Source organism: Hyperoodon ampullatus (genome assembly GCF_949752795.1).
Source record: "Hyperoodon ampullatus genome assembly, chromosome: 19".
Classification (NCBI taxonomy): Eukaryota; Metazoa; Chordata; class Mammalia; order Artiodactyla; family Ziphiidae; genus Hyperoodon; species Hyperoodon ampullatus.
This window is the reverse complement of record NC_136932.1, coordinates 27,734,876-27,749,974: the sequence shown is the minus strand read 5'-3', so window position 1 is coordinate 27,749,974 and position 15,099 is coordinate 27,734,876. Positions and strand designations below refer to the sequence as shown.

Sequence of the window (15,099 nt, the reverse complement as noted above, 5' to 3'; positions counted from 1 at the left end):
CTACACAGCTGGCTTGCTTGTCTGCAGGGAAAGGCGAGATGGGACAGGGCCTGGGTTCTTGAGGGGCTGAGAATCAAGGCAGGGATAGAAGAAAGGGGACAGGCCCACATCCCCTGAGCCCACACTGGCGCCCACTTACCTTTGGGGAAAATATGGTTGAAACCTGCCCGCAAGAATCTCTTCAGATGCATCCAGAGCTGAGGGAAGCAAGGGAGCGTGGAGTTTGGGATCAGGGTGAGCCCTGAAATCCAACCCTTGTTCGGCCACACTACAGCAGCCATCCCATCTCAGCCCCTTCTAGACCCCAGGACTCCCCCAACCACACTGCCCAGATCCTGCCCTCACCAGATTCACCACGTTCATCCACACATTGAGCAAGATGATGCTGACCAGGATCAGAAGAATTGAGTCTCCTAGGTCTTGGCATTTCCTGGGTGTGGTGCCAGAGCACGCCTCGGCTAGGTAATGGGTTTGCTCAGCCATGGCCGGGGGTCCCAGGACTGCCTGAGTCCGCTGGCCTCCATATATATAGACTGGGAGACAGACTGGGTCATAATGGGGCAGGTGGTGGCGTCACAGTGAGGGAGGGGGATGAAAAGGAGGGCCAGGCGTGGCATTCCATGGTTCCCCGGGTGAGGTAAGCTGAGCCTGGACAGCCAAACAGGGCCCGGAGGCCGGCACACCTCCCCTCGAGCTGTCAAACATTCGCTCACCGCCCACTGACTCACTTGTTCAAATGTCACGTTCCATCTCTTGGCCCCTCCTGAGACTAGAAAGACCTTGGCCTCAGAGCCCTGAGGAAGGCCTGGCTGGAGTCCAGAGCCTCAGCCTTCTTCATGCCCTTCACTGGCTGTGGAGCTGGACCTGCCCAGATGTGGAACCTCCCAGTTTGGAAGCAGCTTCTTGTATGAGGCTCTTTGGGGACAGGGACAGCTGAGACACAGAGGAGGTGCCAAGAGACCAGTGGTTTGGAGACTGCAGCTGCAGATCTACTTAGTGCATGGTATCAGACCAGGAGGGGCCTGCTGGCAGGACTGTGGCCACTAAACCAACGGGACCCTCAGGCCCAGAAGGGGACACTGGCTTCTTATTGCAGGAAGCCAAAGGCAGGGACCCAAGCTGGCAGAAGGAGTGGCGCTTCCAAGCCACAGACCGCCAATGTTTTCTGGACCATGGCGCTCTTTATTCCTCTCTCCATGCCCTGCCGCTCCCCACCCGCCCCCATTAGCTGCTGGCCAGTTCATTTTCCCAGTCTGGCTTCCGTGCAGAGAGGGCCTCGAGGCCGAGGTGGAAGGTAGCAGCGAGTTGGCCCGCGCTTGGCTTCCTGCACTTGCCGCTTCAACTCCAGGCTGTCATACACCTGGTAGTTGGCATTTCCCCCTGGGTTCCGGCTGAGTGGCATGAAGGTGGGCGTGGGTGGAGGGCGTTCGGTAGCCTGGATGTCGGGCAGAGTCTGGGAGGGGTGGAGGAGCAGCGCTGAGCTGGGATCCGAGGCCCACTGGTAGAGGCCTCGGCCAGCACCGTGAGGGAGGCGGAGGCGGCCAGAGGGTGCCGCACAGGCAGCATCTCTGCCCATTCGGCCGCCCAGCGCCGCACCTCGTGGGGATCCCGGGAGTAGTTCAAGTGTCCCGTGGAGTGGTGCGGGCTGTGGTTGGGCTGGCTGTGAGCACAGCTGTGGAGGCTCCGTCCGTGGGCCGGTGGGGAGTTGCGCTGCCATGCTTCGGGCCTGTAGCTCTGAGGCACCAGAGCTGATGGAGGCTCAGAACCCTCCAGACCACGCCGCCGCTGATCCCAGGAGTCATATGGGAGATGGCCCCCTGAGGGGTAAGTTCTGTGACCCCAGGGACCCACGAGCTCTTAGGGGGCAGCCGTCGGGTAAGTGATGGAGACGAGGTCCACTGGTCAGCATCCACATTGCCCCAGATGCGGGATGGCGAGCAAGGGGCCCCGAAGGACTGCAGCCCTAGCTCAGACTTGGCCTCCACACGCCTGGACATGCGGTGCAGCTCGGGCGACAGGTAGAGACAGGCTGGTGGCTGGATGGCCAGGATCCCACCCTGTCGACCCCAGAGGCCCACGTTGGAGGGCAGACCCATCTGCCGGTAGAGCCCTCCCCAGCAACCCCACGGGTACTTGGGTTGTGGGAAGGAAAGTTGGTCCTCCTCCTCCAGGTAGGAGTCCGGGTCCTCCCAGTTAAAGGGGGGCATCGGAGGCAGCTGTGACATCCCGTGGAGGCGATGCGGCCTACGGAAGCCTGAGCAGCTGGAGGGGAATTTTCTAAATTCTTGGGCCTCCCCTGGTGGCTTCAGGGGTGGCGGCTGCAGCTGCGGCTACGGTTGCGGAGATGGTGGTAGGAGGACGAGGAGTAGCAAGTGGGCCGGGCCATTCTCACTTCCACAGGGTCCAGGGTGCAGTGGATGTGGATGTCTTGGGCCTTGGCTGGAGGATGTTTGGAGGAACTTTCACAAGCCTGTGAGATTTCATCTGTGGGAGGCGAGAGTCCGTGAGGGCAGGGCAACTGTCAGAAGATTTCAGGGTTGGGAACCTGGGAGCCTGGGTTTCTAGGGCCCTGGGACTGGCGAGGCGGGGTGCCCCCTAGCTGTCTTCTATAGTTACTTTTCTGAATAATACAATACATGGTCTTGTCTAAGGCATTCTGGAGCCCATGCCATATCTGGTGTGGGGTGAGGTGGGGTGGGTGAAAATGAAGGCCAGGCTCTCTACCCTCACCACCACTCCCAGCCAAGACCGTTCCTGCAGACGGAGGTGCAGGCTGCAGCTGGTTCCCACCCTCAGCCATCTTAACCCCTATTGGTGATCCCCAACCATCGCTGACCATAGTTGCCATGCTGATCCCAAAGCTGACAAGAATGACAAGGCCCAGCAACAGGATTAGGAAGTCCTCCGCATTCTGGGTACTTTCTTGGTATTGATGGCAGCACCCCAGGTTGTCATACCAGAGCTGGTGTTCCATGGTGGGCGGGTCCTAGGGCCGCCTGAGCCGTGGGACGCCCCACCCCCCTCAACCCCACCGGCCCTGACCCACACTGCACTCATGCCAGGACCTGGGGACACCCACCAACAGGTGAGGGAGCATGGTCATAATGAGGCCCATTGCAGGGAGTCACAATGCGGAGTTGTCCAATCTTTCATCCACTCAGCTGGTCCTTTAGGTGGCCGTCTCTGCCCTCGGCTCCCACTACATGGAGCCTAGTCCCCAGAGTTCAGTCTGTCCTTCTGTCTCCATGGGGCCTTGCTTAACTTGATTTGCAAGCAGGGTTGCTACAGATGAGAGACAGTCTTCATAGTGACTGGATCATGCATATAGGATTTCCTCCATTTCATTGTTCAAGACATTAGGACCACTTACGTAGCCTGTTGGGCTTCTTAGAACTAGCCTGCAGTTCTTTAAAAGTTTCAAGAGAAGCCAGAAATCCAAATTGCTCTGTGAAATAGCCACATTTTAAAAGTAGCAAACCAATTCAACTTTTAAACTCTGCTGGCCAACAACATGGGCCACACAAAACACACCAGTTTGTAACCTCTGATGTATACTGTATAATGCTTTTGTTCTCATCTTCTCATATGATCCTCAGACTAGGCAGCAGATACTATTATTCGCTTCATTTTACAGATGGAGAAACTGAGGCACAGAGCAGTTTAGTAGCTTGTCCAAAGTTTGAGCATCACAGCTGGAACTTAAGGTTTTTACAGTGTGCTTTTTTATCCTCATTACAAATGCATCCTTTTAGAAAGAACCTTTTCTTATCCTAAAGATAATACATATTACAAAATACAATAAAGTACAGAAAGGTCAAAACAAAGAAAAAACGACCACTAGTCCCAACATGCCAACATAAGCACTATTACTTAGTGTATTTCTTTACAGAAAAAATAATTTCCCTATTCATTCAATCAGAGGTACCGGCTGTATAGGTTAGGATCTGTGCTCGGTGCTGGGGATATTACAGTGAACAGCCATAGTTCCTGCCCTCAGAAGGCTTACAATCTAGTTCTTGTTCTTTGTTCCATTCATTGCCAACCTAGATGTGAATATCCAACGGGGCTTCTTCAAGAAGCCAAAGAGTAAATAAGCGGACAGTGCATGTCAGGTGGGCCCAAGGCCCCCTGCTGCCCAGTCCCACTTGGGCTTCCTCCCTAGAAACGAAACGAGGAGAGGATTGGACTCCTAGTGAAGGAGTTAAGATGCAGAAAGGGATAGGACTTGAGAGTACTATCAAACTCTCAATTCAAGTGGCCGAGGACCTCGGTCTCGGCCCTCTCGTCCTCAAGGAAAGGGGTCGGGAGGGGGCAAGTGGTACGTGGCGTCCAGAAAGATGACGAGGGTCCACAGGAAGAGGCGGTCCACCACCATGGCCACAAACTGCCAGTCCTCCTTCAGCTGGGGGTAGGAAGATTAAACTGTTCCTGGGCTCCAGACAACCAGGGAAGGCGGCCTCAAGGCCCTGTACCACACCCAGGTCCTAATACCACAGCTTTGAGACAAGGGCGGGACCGCAGAATAGCAGAGAGCGAAACTGCGGGCGACGGATGTGAGTAAAGAACAAGTGGGAAGCCAGGGGGCGGGACCAAGTGAGGCAAACTTCCAATCAGAAAAAAAAATCGAGTTCTGGGGGCGGAGCCTAAGTTTGCCGGTGGAGCCAAGGCCACCCAGGCCTTGCCTTAGCCCACCCTCTTTGGAGTCACAGCTTCGTGGTCCTCCTGTTCCCGCAGCTGTTGAGCGGTGTAGCTGATTGAAGAAACGACCTCCCGTAGGTCGGGAGGCAGGCACACAGCCCGGCTTGGACCATCGATAAATGGCCGCAGGTCCGGGGCAGACAGTTCAGGCTGGAACGTGGAAGAGGCGAGTCTGTTTGGCCACGACCGGGGCACAAAGACGGCCTGCGTGGGTGCTCTAGGCCCCGCCCCAACTCCCTCCTCCAACGCCCATCCAGGTTTCCAAACGTGAGAGAGCCCTTCAGGTTCTCTTCAACAGCGGCGACCTCTCTAGCCTTCCGCAATTCCTCCTATTCCCTTACGTTTTAGTTTCCACCTCCCCGCACAGTGGGCAACAGAAGGGGTACTACAACTCCCATGATGCTCAACCACGACATCCTCTGAGAGCTTAGGACGCCTGCCTCCGCACAGTCTTCTGGGAACTGTAGTTCGCCCTCTCCCTTCTACGTGGGCCATGGGGAGTAGATACTACCTGTTGGGTTTGGGGAAGAGAAAATCATGTGGTGGCTTGCGGATGAAATATTCATCTGTTCCCCGACCCCAGCCACTTCCTGGAGAATCCCTGAGAGGTATAGGAGGTGGCTCCGGTATCTGGTCTCTCTCAGGTTTGGGTCTCTTCAGACCCAGATACGGAGGGAGTTTGTGGATAAAGATCTGCAGAGTAGAAGAAGAGGCGTGTTGGAGGGGGCTCTTATGCTTTCAGACCAGAAGGGAAGCCGCCAACCACCCCCACGGCACGTGCCCATTCCTGCGCATGCGTGTATGCATCCCACAGATGAAATGCAACTACACAGCCCAAGAGTCCTTAAGGGGGTTAGGAGGCATCCTGACTGGAAAGAAAAGTTCTGAGGGCTTCCACCCTGATAGTACCTAACCCTGAGAATGCTTCCTTGGGACCCACGATGGGCAGTATTGATGAAGAGAGTCTGGGATCTACGCAATGTTAATGATGGGAAGATAAAATTAATTGGGCAACATTTCAACACCCAAAGACCTTGGCACTTTGACACTCTACCAGGAGTTGTAGTTCTCCCTCAGGTCTGTGAAAGGGAAGGTTGAAAGTTGGTGGGAGTGAGGAGCGATACCTGGACAAAAAGCCAAATACTGGGATTGAGAGTTAACACAGGTTGGAGAGGAGATCTTCTTACCTGACGGACCCAAAGGGGCATTTGGTGGGTGTGGGGTGAGCGATGGTGCAGGTTGAGGACTACGATGTTAAGGATGACTGAGAAGGTGACGAGGACCATGGTAAACATGAGGTATTTGATAATGACGGGGACAGACAGGGAGGTCTCAGGCACTTTGTCTGCCAGCAGCAGCAGGAACACAGTAAGGGTCAGCAGGGCAAAGATCGAGAGCCCCATCTGCTCTACTTGGGGGACAGAGGGGAAGGCGGAAGGATTAGGCTTTGCCAGAAAGCAATCTCCCTGGCATAATCAGTGACCGTGTTTCCAGCCCACTCAAGGACAGGCTTTTGGAAGGGCCAACTGCATGCAAATAACTCCTACATTTATACCTCCAACCTGGACTGATTCCCCTAAATTCCACACTTGTATCCACCTGCCTACTTAACCTCTCCATTTGGGTGTCCAATAGACATCTCGAACTTAACATGTCCAAAACTTAATTCCCTCACCACCGACTCCCCACACAGTCTTCCTCAGGTCATAAATGACAACTCGATCTTTCCTGTGGCTCAGGCCAAATCCCTTGGAGTCATTCTCAGCTCTCCTCTCTCTCATCCCATATCCAATCCATACCAAACCCTATTGGCTCTACCTTCAACATATATCCTGAAACTGATGACCTATCCCATCTACCACTACCATCCTGGTACAAGCCACCATTACCTCAGATCTGAGTTATTACAAAGGCCTCCTCTTTGCTTCATCCTTTGCCCCCCCTGCTGACTGTTCTCAACAGAGCAGCCACATTGATCCCATTAAAATGTAAATCAGATCAAGAGCCCCAAACACAGCCCAGAATGGGGGAGGCAAGTTTGCATACATCTGGTCGTGACCCAAGAGACCAGATGAGGAAAACTGAAGCCTGGGCTCTTTCTCACAGGCTGGGGAAATCAGGCATTGGGTGTCCATCCCTACATCTTACCTCCTCCCCAGAGGGTGGCTTCTGAGCCACCCTAAAAAGAACTAAGTTCTCTGCGCTCTGGGGGAGCTTTAAGATGCTGGGGGTGGGTGACAGGGAAAGGAAAATTGCTCTAAGCTCTAAAGCACTGCTCTCCAATAGCATTTTTCATGATGATGGAAATGTTCTAAATCTATGCCATCCAATGCGGTAGCCACTAGCTCCATGTGGCTACTGAGCACTTAGAAGATCATGGCACTGAGGAAGAGAATTTCTTTTTTTTTTTCTGGCCAAGCCATGAAGCTTGCGGGGTCTGAATTCCCTGACCAGGGATTGAACCACCGCCACATCAGTGAAAGCGCCACGTCCCAACAACTGGACTGCCAGGGAACAGAATTGGATGTCAGGGAAATTCTGTTCCCTGAGGAAGAGAAGTTTTAGCTTTTTAACTTAATTTTTAATAGAATTAATTTTCCTTAATTTTAAGTAATTTACATTCTAATAGGCCTTTGGCTAGTGGCTACTGTAATTGACAGTGCAGCTCTAGGGCCTTGGGGATAACGGATTTAGCTAGAGAGCGATGGAGGGAAAGCAGGGATAGTTTCAGTCCTCATCAGGCCCTGTGGGATGGGGCTGGGTTGGATGTCCTCCAAAGTCCACAGAACACTTCTCTTGTCTCTTTATTCCTCATGCTTACCTGTCCCCTCTTTTTCTATGTTTCTCACCACACACTGATATCCCCACTCCTTGATGGTCTCCGGTGAGTTGTTGGATGTTGGAAGCCATCCTGGAGCCATTGCACCATGACAAAGTCATGAAGCAACGGAAGGCGAAACTGCAAGGCAGCGCCGTGCCAGGAAGGTGGACTACAGCTCTGTTGTTATGTTTTATGATAATAAATTTAAATATAGGGGCAATTTTTGGGGGATGTTGCTCCACGTGAAAGAAAAATTCCTCTAGGACTCCCCCTCCTGAAACTACCACAGAATGGGAAGTACCCACTAAAGACCCGGGGAAATGGGTAAAGAATTAAGAGCCTGGAACTAAAGGGATATTTTTATGAAAAACACCCTCTAGTATGGAGTTATGGCCATGGGCTGGAGTTCCTGATGACATAGGAAATTTATGGTTCTATTATAAAGGAAGATTAATTATAGAAAAGCAAATGCCTAGAGCAGAATTAGTTGCTAGGATAGGGAGAAAGCACTGTCTCAGTTGAAGGAAACAACGAGAAAGGGCATGCAGGGTACATTGTAAATATTTTCGTGGAACCATTGTAAAAGGTTGCCCATGCAAGAAGAGAAATAGGAACAAGTAGCTTCAACTTTTACAATTAAAATAATCATATAACTGCTTGGCTTGGTTACTAAGAAATAACCTGTGATTAATGGGAACTTGGGAAATATTTTAATAGGACATCTAGAAACTAGGGCATATTTAAAAAAAAAATCTTTAGAGAACATTTTGAGGTTTGATTGTGCTAAGATTGTTTGGTCACATACCTGGTAATGTAATCAACTACAATATATAAACCTGTGATTGTAAACAATAAAGAAGAGAGAGAAACATGCAATGCTGATACTTTAAGAAGTGTAATAGATTTATTTCCTTCGCCGACGCTATCTATCCCTCGGGTATCCCTTGACTCGCTGGAGCTGGACTCCGGCAGTTGGATGTCGCCCTATGAAGGCGCCTGGGAGACAGAGCTTCGCACTTGTCCCTGTCTGCTGTCTTTGGCGGGCGTCAAAGACCACACGCCCTAGAGAGAGCTTCGCACTTGTCCGTCTGCTGTCTCTGGCGGGCACCAAAGACCACACGCCCTAGAGAGCTTCGCACTTGTCCCTGTCTGCTGTCTCTGGCGGGCGTCAAAGACCACACGCCCTAGAGAGAGCTTCGCACTTGTCCCTGTCTGCTGTCTCTGGCGGGCATCAAAGACCACACGCCCTAGAGAGAGCTTCGCACTTGTCCCTGTCTGCTGTCTCTGGCGGGCGTCAAAGACCACATGCCCTAGAGAGAGCTTCGCACTTGTCCCTGTCTGCTGTCTCTGGCGGGCGTCAAAGACCACACGCCCTAGAGAGAGCTTCGCACTTGTCCCTGTCTGCTGTCTCTGGCGGGCGTCAAAGACCACACGCCCTAGCCAGGTGCCTGCTGGTTTTGGGAGGTGTAGACATCTGGCCATAGTTCTGGCAGGCTGGGGGAACGGTATCGGGTGGTACACCCAGGCTTGGCTGCCTGTTCGCTGCGAGGAGGTTAGCAGGTCATTGTAGGGCCCCTGAGCCTTGGCAGAGCAGGAGTTGTGACTGGCTGGGACAGAAGTCCATGGTATGTGCTGCCCTGCATCCTCCTTTCGAGGAACTGTCTCAGATATAAATGAATTTTGGGTCTGACGTGGGCCCCAAACTTGGACAGAGTCAGTTCCTAGAGGGTTCTTGTGGAGGCCTGAGTTGTTATGGAGGCCTCGTCTCTTGGATAAGCCAGAGTCTTGAGTAAGGGCTGGACTCTTATGGGGGCCAGGATCTCGATTAATTCCTGAGTCTTTGTGGAAGTTAGGGTCATGGGTATGTTCTGAGCTCCTGTAAATTCCAGCATCTTGGGTAAGTCCAGGATTCGTATGGAGGTCAGAATCTTGAGTAAGGCCTTGGCTCCTGCAGACTCCAGAATCTTGGGTCAGGCCTGGATTCTTGTAGTCTCCGGAGTCTCGGGTAAGGCTTGAGCCCTTATGGAGGCGAGCGGTTTGCACAAGACCTGGGCTCTTATGGAGATCAGACTCCTGGCAAAGGACTGAGCTCTTGTTGACTGCAGAGTCTTGGGCATGGCATGGACTCTTCTGTGGCCAAGAATCTTGGGTAATGACTGGATTCTTCTGAAGGTCAGAGTCTTGGGAAAGGCTTGGATTCTTGCAGAGGTAAGGGTCTGCGGTAAGGCCTCGAAGTTCGTGGAGGCCTGGATCTTGAGCAAGGCCTGGGTTCTTGGGGAGGCCTGTGTCTCCGGTAAGGCCTGGGGTCCTTTGGAGGACAGAGCATTGGTTGAGACCTAGACTCTCATGAAGTTCTGGGGGTTGGGGCTGGTTTGGGGTTTGGGAAGTGGTGGATAACTGGGGAGGGATGGGGCCCTGGGGAGAGAGGACAGACTGAGGAGACTTGGAGGTTGGGGGAAAGGTGAGGGTTTGTATTAAGGTGGAGGGCTTCTGGTGGTTGCTGTGTTGATGAAGGACAAAGGATCTGGGAAAACAAGAGGCAGAGAAAGAGTGCATGGTGGAGGCATGGTGCATGGTGAGCTCTGGGCACTGGTCGGAGAATGGAAGCAAGGTTGAGAAGGTGCAGCATCCTTGGAGTACACCTGGAATTTGGGGTAGACTGGAGTCTGGGGATCCGTGTTTCTCTTCTCAGACTGGCAAGGATGGGAGCTACGGTGAGCGAAGGTCTTGGACTGTACAAATTTGTCTTTGGCATCATTTGGGATCTTCCATTCCATATTCCCCAACTCCACGTAACCCAGTATGGACCCTGTGGAGGGCTTGGCACTGTCCCCACTACATTGCTTCAGTGTTTGCTCAGCTGTACCAGAGCTCACCAGACCATGCCCCTCTTGGGGCCTGGAGAGGGTACCCAAGTCATTTCTGGAGTACCCAGAGTTCTGAGGGGGACACACATGGAATAAGTTCTGCTTCATGCTGCGGGCATAGTAGACCACATGGCCAGAGGAGAGGCCTTGGTCGAAGGTAGACAAGGTAGAGAGAATAGAATCTAGGATGGGGGTACGGGTGGTGGAAGGGACTGGAGTGGTCGTCAGGGCCATGACCAGTGCTGGGACAGAGGTTGTGGCAGAGATCGGGACAGGGGCTGGTGTAGGGGCTAGGGCAGGAGTAGTAGCAGGGGCAGAAGTTGGGGGAGGGACCAGAGTGTTGGCATGGGTATAGGTCAGATGAGCATGGGTCAGGGTGCAGAGAGAAGTGTGGCCCAGGAATTGGGCTGAGGCATGTGAGGGGGCCTGGGCTTGGGCCTGGGCTGGGGTATGGGCTGAGGTATGCTCCGGGCCATGGACCTGGGCAGGGCTGTGCTCAGGGTTGAGGGCTGGTGAGGGGGTCTGGGCCTGGGGTGTAGTGTGCTCAGGGAGGTGGAATGTGGAGCAAGTCTGGGCCTGAGGTGGGGCGTGCACAGAGGGGTGCTTGTAGGAGAAGGTCTGGGCCTTGGCAGGAGAATGTGCAGGGAGCTGAACTGGGGGGCAGGTCTGGGCCCGGGCTGGGGCCTGGGCTGAGTCATAGTCTGGGGTCTTAGTCTTGCTCTCTTGGGGCAGGCAGAGTGGAACCACGTCCACCTTGCTTCTCCTGCGGAGCTTGGAAGATGTCTCTCACCTGGAGTTAAAGGTGGCTTGGGACTTTAAGGCTGTGAACGGAGGGGCCTCACCAGCTCCCACTACCCCCTCCTTCCACAGTCCCCGTGGAGCCTCCGTGGAAGCCCGAGCCCGTCCACACTGAGGCGGCGTCCAGCAGCACTTAGAAGCCGTCTCATCATCTGTTTCTGGTATCCGGGATTCAAGGTGGTTTGGGTGCCTGTGCAGGAAGCTCGGGCGATGGCGGAAGCGGGGAGAAACTCTTGAACGCAGCTTCTTGGGATCCACGGAGCAGCGCATGCGATGACTGCCTACACAGCTGGCTTGCTTGTCTGCAGGGAAAGGCGAGATGGGACAGGGCCTGGGTTCTTGAGGGGCTGAGAATCAAGGCAGGGATAGAAGAAAGGGGACAGGCCCACATCCCCTGAGCCCACACTGGCGCCCACTTACCTTTGGGGAAAATATGGTTGAAACCTGCCCGCAAGAATCTCTTCAGATGCATCCAGAGCTGAGGGAAGCAAGGGAGCGTGGAGTTTGGGATCAGGGTGAGCCCTGAAATCCAACCCTTGTTCGGCCACACTACAGCAGCCATCCCATCTCAGCCCCTTCTAGACCCCAGGACTCCCCCAACCACACTGCCCAGATCCTGCCCTCACCAGATTCACCACGTTCATCCACACATTGAGCAAGATGATGCTGACCAGGATCAGAAGAATTGAGTCTCCTAGGTCTTGGCATTTCCTGGGTGTGGTGCCAGAGCACGCCTCGGCTAGGTAATGGGTTTGCTCAGCCATGGCCGGGGGTCCCAGGACTGCCTGAGTCCGCTGGCCTCCATATATATAGACTGGGAGACAGACTGGGTCATAATGGGGCAGGTGGTGGCGTCACAGTGAGGGAGGGGGATGAAAAGGAGGGCCAGGCGTGGCATTCCATGGTTCCCCGGGTGAGGTAAGCTGAGCCTGGACAGCCAAACAGGGCCCGGAGGCCGGCACACCTCCCCTCGAGCTGTCAAACATTCGCTCACCGCCCACTGACTCACTTGTTCAAATGTCACGTTCCATCTCTTGGCCCCTCCTGAGACTAGAAAGACCTTGGCCTCAGAGCCCTGAGGAAGGCCTGGCTGGAGTCCAGAGCCTCAGCCTTCTTCATGCCCTTCACTGGCTGTGGAGCTGGACCTGCCCAGATGTGGAACCTCCCAGTTTGGAAGCAGCTTCTTGTATGAGGCTCTTTGGGGACAGGGACAGCTGAGACACAGAGGAGGTGCCAAGAGACCAGTGGTTTGGAGACTGCAGCTGCAGATCTACTTAGTGCATGGTATCAGACCAGGAGGGGCCTGCTGGCAGGACTGTGGCCACTAAACCAACGGGACCCTCAGGCCCAGAAGGGGACACTGGCTTCTTATTGCAGGAAGCCAAAGGCAGGGACCCAAGCTGGCAGAAGGAGTGGCGCTTCCAAGCCACAGACCGCCAATGTTTTCTGGACCATGGCGCTCTTTATTCCTCTCTCCATGCCCTGCCGCTCCCCACCCGCCCCCATTAGCTGCTGGCCAGTTCATTTTCCCAGTCTGGCTTCCGTGCAGAGAGGGCCTCGAGGCCGAGGTGGAAGGTAGCAGCGAGTTGGCCCGCGCTTGGCTTCCTGCACTTGCCGCTTCAACTCCAGGCTGTCATACACCTGGTAGTTGGCATTTCCCCCTGGGTTCCGGCTGAGTGGCATGAAGGTGGGCGTGGGTGGAGGGCGTTCGGTAGCCTGGATGTCGGGCAGAGTCTGGGAGGGGTGGAGGAGCAGCGCTGAGCTGGGATCCGAGGCCCACTGGTAGAGGCCTCGGCCAGCACCGTGAGGGAGGCGGAGGCGGCCAGAGGGTGCCGCACAGGCAGCATCTCTGCCCATTCGGCCGCCCAGCGCCGCACCTCGTGGGGATCCCGGGAGTAGTTCAAGTGTCCCGTGGAGTGGTGCGGGCTGTGGTTGGGCTGGCTGTGAGCACAGCTGTGGAGGCTCCGTCCGTGGGCCGGTGGGGAGTTGCGCTGCCATGCTTCGGGCCTGTAGCTCTGAGGCACCAGAGCTGATGGAGGCTCAGAACCCTCCAGACCACGCCGCCGCTGATCCCAGGAGTCATATGGGAGATGGCCCCCTGAGGGGTAAGTTCTGTGACCCCAAGGACCCACGAGCTCTTAGGGGGCAGCCGTCGGGTAAGTGATGGAGACGAGGTCCACTGGTCAGCATCCACATTGCCCCAGATGCGGGATGGCGAGCAAGGGGCCCCGAAGGACTGCAGCCCTAGCTCAGACTTGGCCTCCACACGCTTGGACATGCGGTGCAGCTCGGGCGACAGGTAGAGACAGGCTGGTGGCTGGATGGCCAGGATCCCACCCTGTCGACCCCAGAGGCCCACGTTGGAGGGCAGACCCATCTGCCGGTAGAGCCCTCCCCAGCAACCCCACGGGTACTTGGGTTGTGGGAAGGAAAGTTGGTCCTCCTCCTCCAGGTAGGAGTCCGGGTCCTCCCAGTTAAAGGGGGGCATCGGAGGCAGCTGTGACATCCCGTGGAGGCGATGCGGCCTACGGAAGCCTGAGCAGCTGGAGGGGAATTTTCTAAATTCTTGGGCCTCCCCTGGTGGCTTCAGGGGTGGCGGCTGCAGCTGCGGCTACGGTTGCGGAGATGGTGGTAGGAGGACGAGGAGTAGCAAGTGGGCCGGGCCATTCTCACTTCCACAGGGTCCAGGGTGCAGTGGATGTGGATGTCTTGGGCCTTGGCTGGAGGATGTTTGGAGGAACTTTCACAAGCCTGTGAGATTTCATCTGTGGGAGGCGAGAGTCCGTGAGGGCAGGGCAACTGTCAGAAGATTTCAGGGTTGGGAACCTGGGAGCCTGGGTTTCTAGGGCCCTGGGACTGGCGAGGCGGGGTGCCCCCTAGCTGTCTTCTATAGTTACTTTTCTGAATAATACAATACATGGTCTTGTCTAAGGCATTCTGGAGCCCATGCCATATCTGGTGTGGGGTGAGGTGGGGTGGGTGAAAATGAAGGCCAGGCTCTCTACCCTCACCACCACTCCCAGCCAAGACCGTTCCTGCAGACGGAGGTGCAGGCTGCAGCTGGTTCCCACCCTCAGCCATCTTAACCCCTATTGGTGATCCCCAACCATCGCTGACCATAGTTGCCATGCTGATCCCAAAGCTGACAAGAATGACAAGGCCCAGCAACAGGATTAGGAAGTCCTCCGCATTCTGGGTACTTTCTTGGTATTGATGGCAGCACCCCAGGTTGTCATACCAGAGCTGGTGTTCCATGGTGGGCGGGTCCTAGGGCCGCCTGAGCCGTGGGACGCCCCACCCCCCTCAACCCCACCGGCCCTGACCCACACTGCACTCATGCCAGGACCTGGGGACACCCACCAACAGGTGAGGGAGCATGGTCATAATGAGGCCCATTGCAGGGAGTCACAATGCGGAGTTGTCCAATCTTTCATCCACTCAGCTGGTCCTTTAGGTGGCCGTCTCTGCCCTCGGCTCCCACTACATGGAGCCTAGTCCCCAGAGTTCAGTCTGTCCTTCTGTCTCCATGGGGCCTTGCTTAACTTGATTTGCAAGCAGGGTTGCTACAGATGAGAGACAGTCTTCATAGTGACTGGATCATGCATATAGGATTTCCTCCATTTCATTGTTCAAGACATTAGGACCACTTACGTAGCCTGTTGGGCTTCTTAGAACTAGCCTGCAGTTCTTTAAAAGTTTCAAGAGAAGCCAGAAATCCAAATTGCTCTGTGAAATAGCCACATTTTAAAAGTAGCAAACCAATTCAACTTTTAAACTCTGCTGGCCAACAACATGGGCCACACAAAACACACCAGTTTGTAACCTCTGATGTATACTGTATAATGCTTTTGTTCTCATCTTCTCATATGATCCTCAGACTAGGCAGCAGATACTATTATTCGCTTCATTTTACAG

General features: G+C 54.6%; 2 protein-coding genes and 2 pseudogenes across 4 annotated transcripts in view; all 4 read right to left on the bottom strand.

Moving 5' to 3' along the window:
* Positions 1–2,974, bottom strand: LOC307067398 (uncharacterized protein SPEM2-like; annotated as a pseudogene). Its single transcript has 4 exons — positions 2,827–2,974; positions 1,216–2,484; positions 346–430; positions 1–21 (listed from the first exon to the last, which is right to left on the bottom strand). The product of its transcript is annotated as an uncharacterized protein SPEM2-like (transcript).
* The window catches only part of LOC307067905 (RAD52 motif-containing protein 1-like), a gene marked incomplete at both ends in the record, with an annotated part of 261,539 nt that overhangs the window by 186,493 nt on the left and 59,947 nt on the right, over positions 1–15,099 (bottom strand). The gene's annotated exons all lie outside the window — the stretch shown is intronic.
* On the bottom strand, positions 4,289–11,454 carry LOC307067397 (acetylcholine receptor subunit beta-like; the record flags this gene model as incomplete). Its single annotated transcript, XM_079724870.1, has 5 exons — positions 4,289–4,402; positions 4,708–4,870; positions 5,210–5,391; positions 5,886–6,109; positions 11,229–11,454. 5 exons carry the CDS (start codon positions 11,452–11,454, stop codon positions 4,289–4,291), a joined length of 909 nt encoding a protein of 302 aa, XP_079580996.1.
* LOC307067396 (uncharacterized protein SPEM2-like) lies at positions 11,466–14,439 on the bottom strand (annotated as a pseudogene). The gene is made up of 4 exons: positions 14,292–14,439; positions 12,681–13,949; positions 11,811–11,895; positions 11,466–11,486 (listed from the first exon to the last, which is right to left on the bottom strand). The product of its transcript is annotated as an uncharacterized protein SPEM2-like (transcript).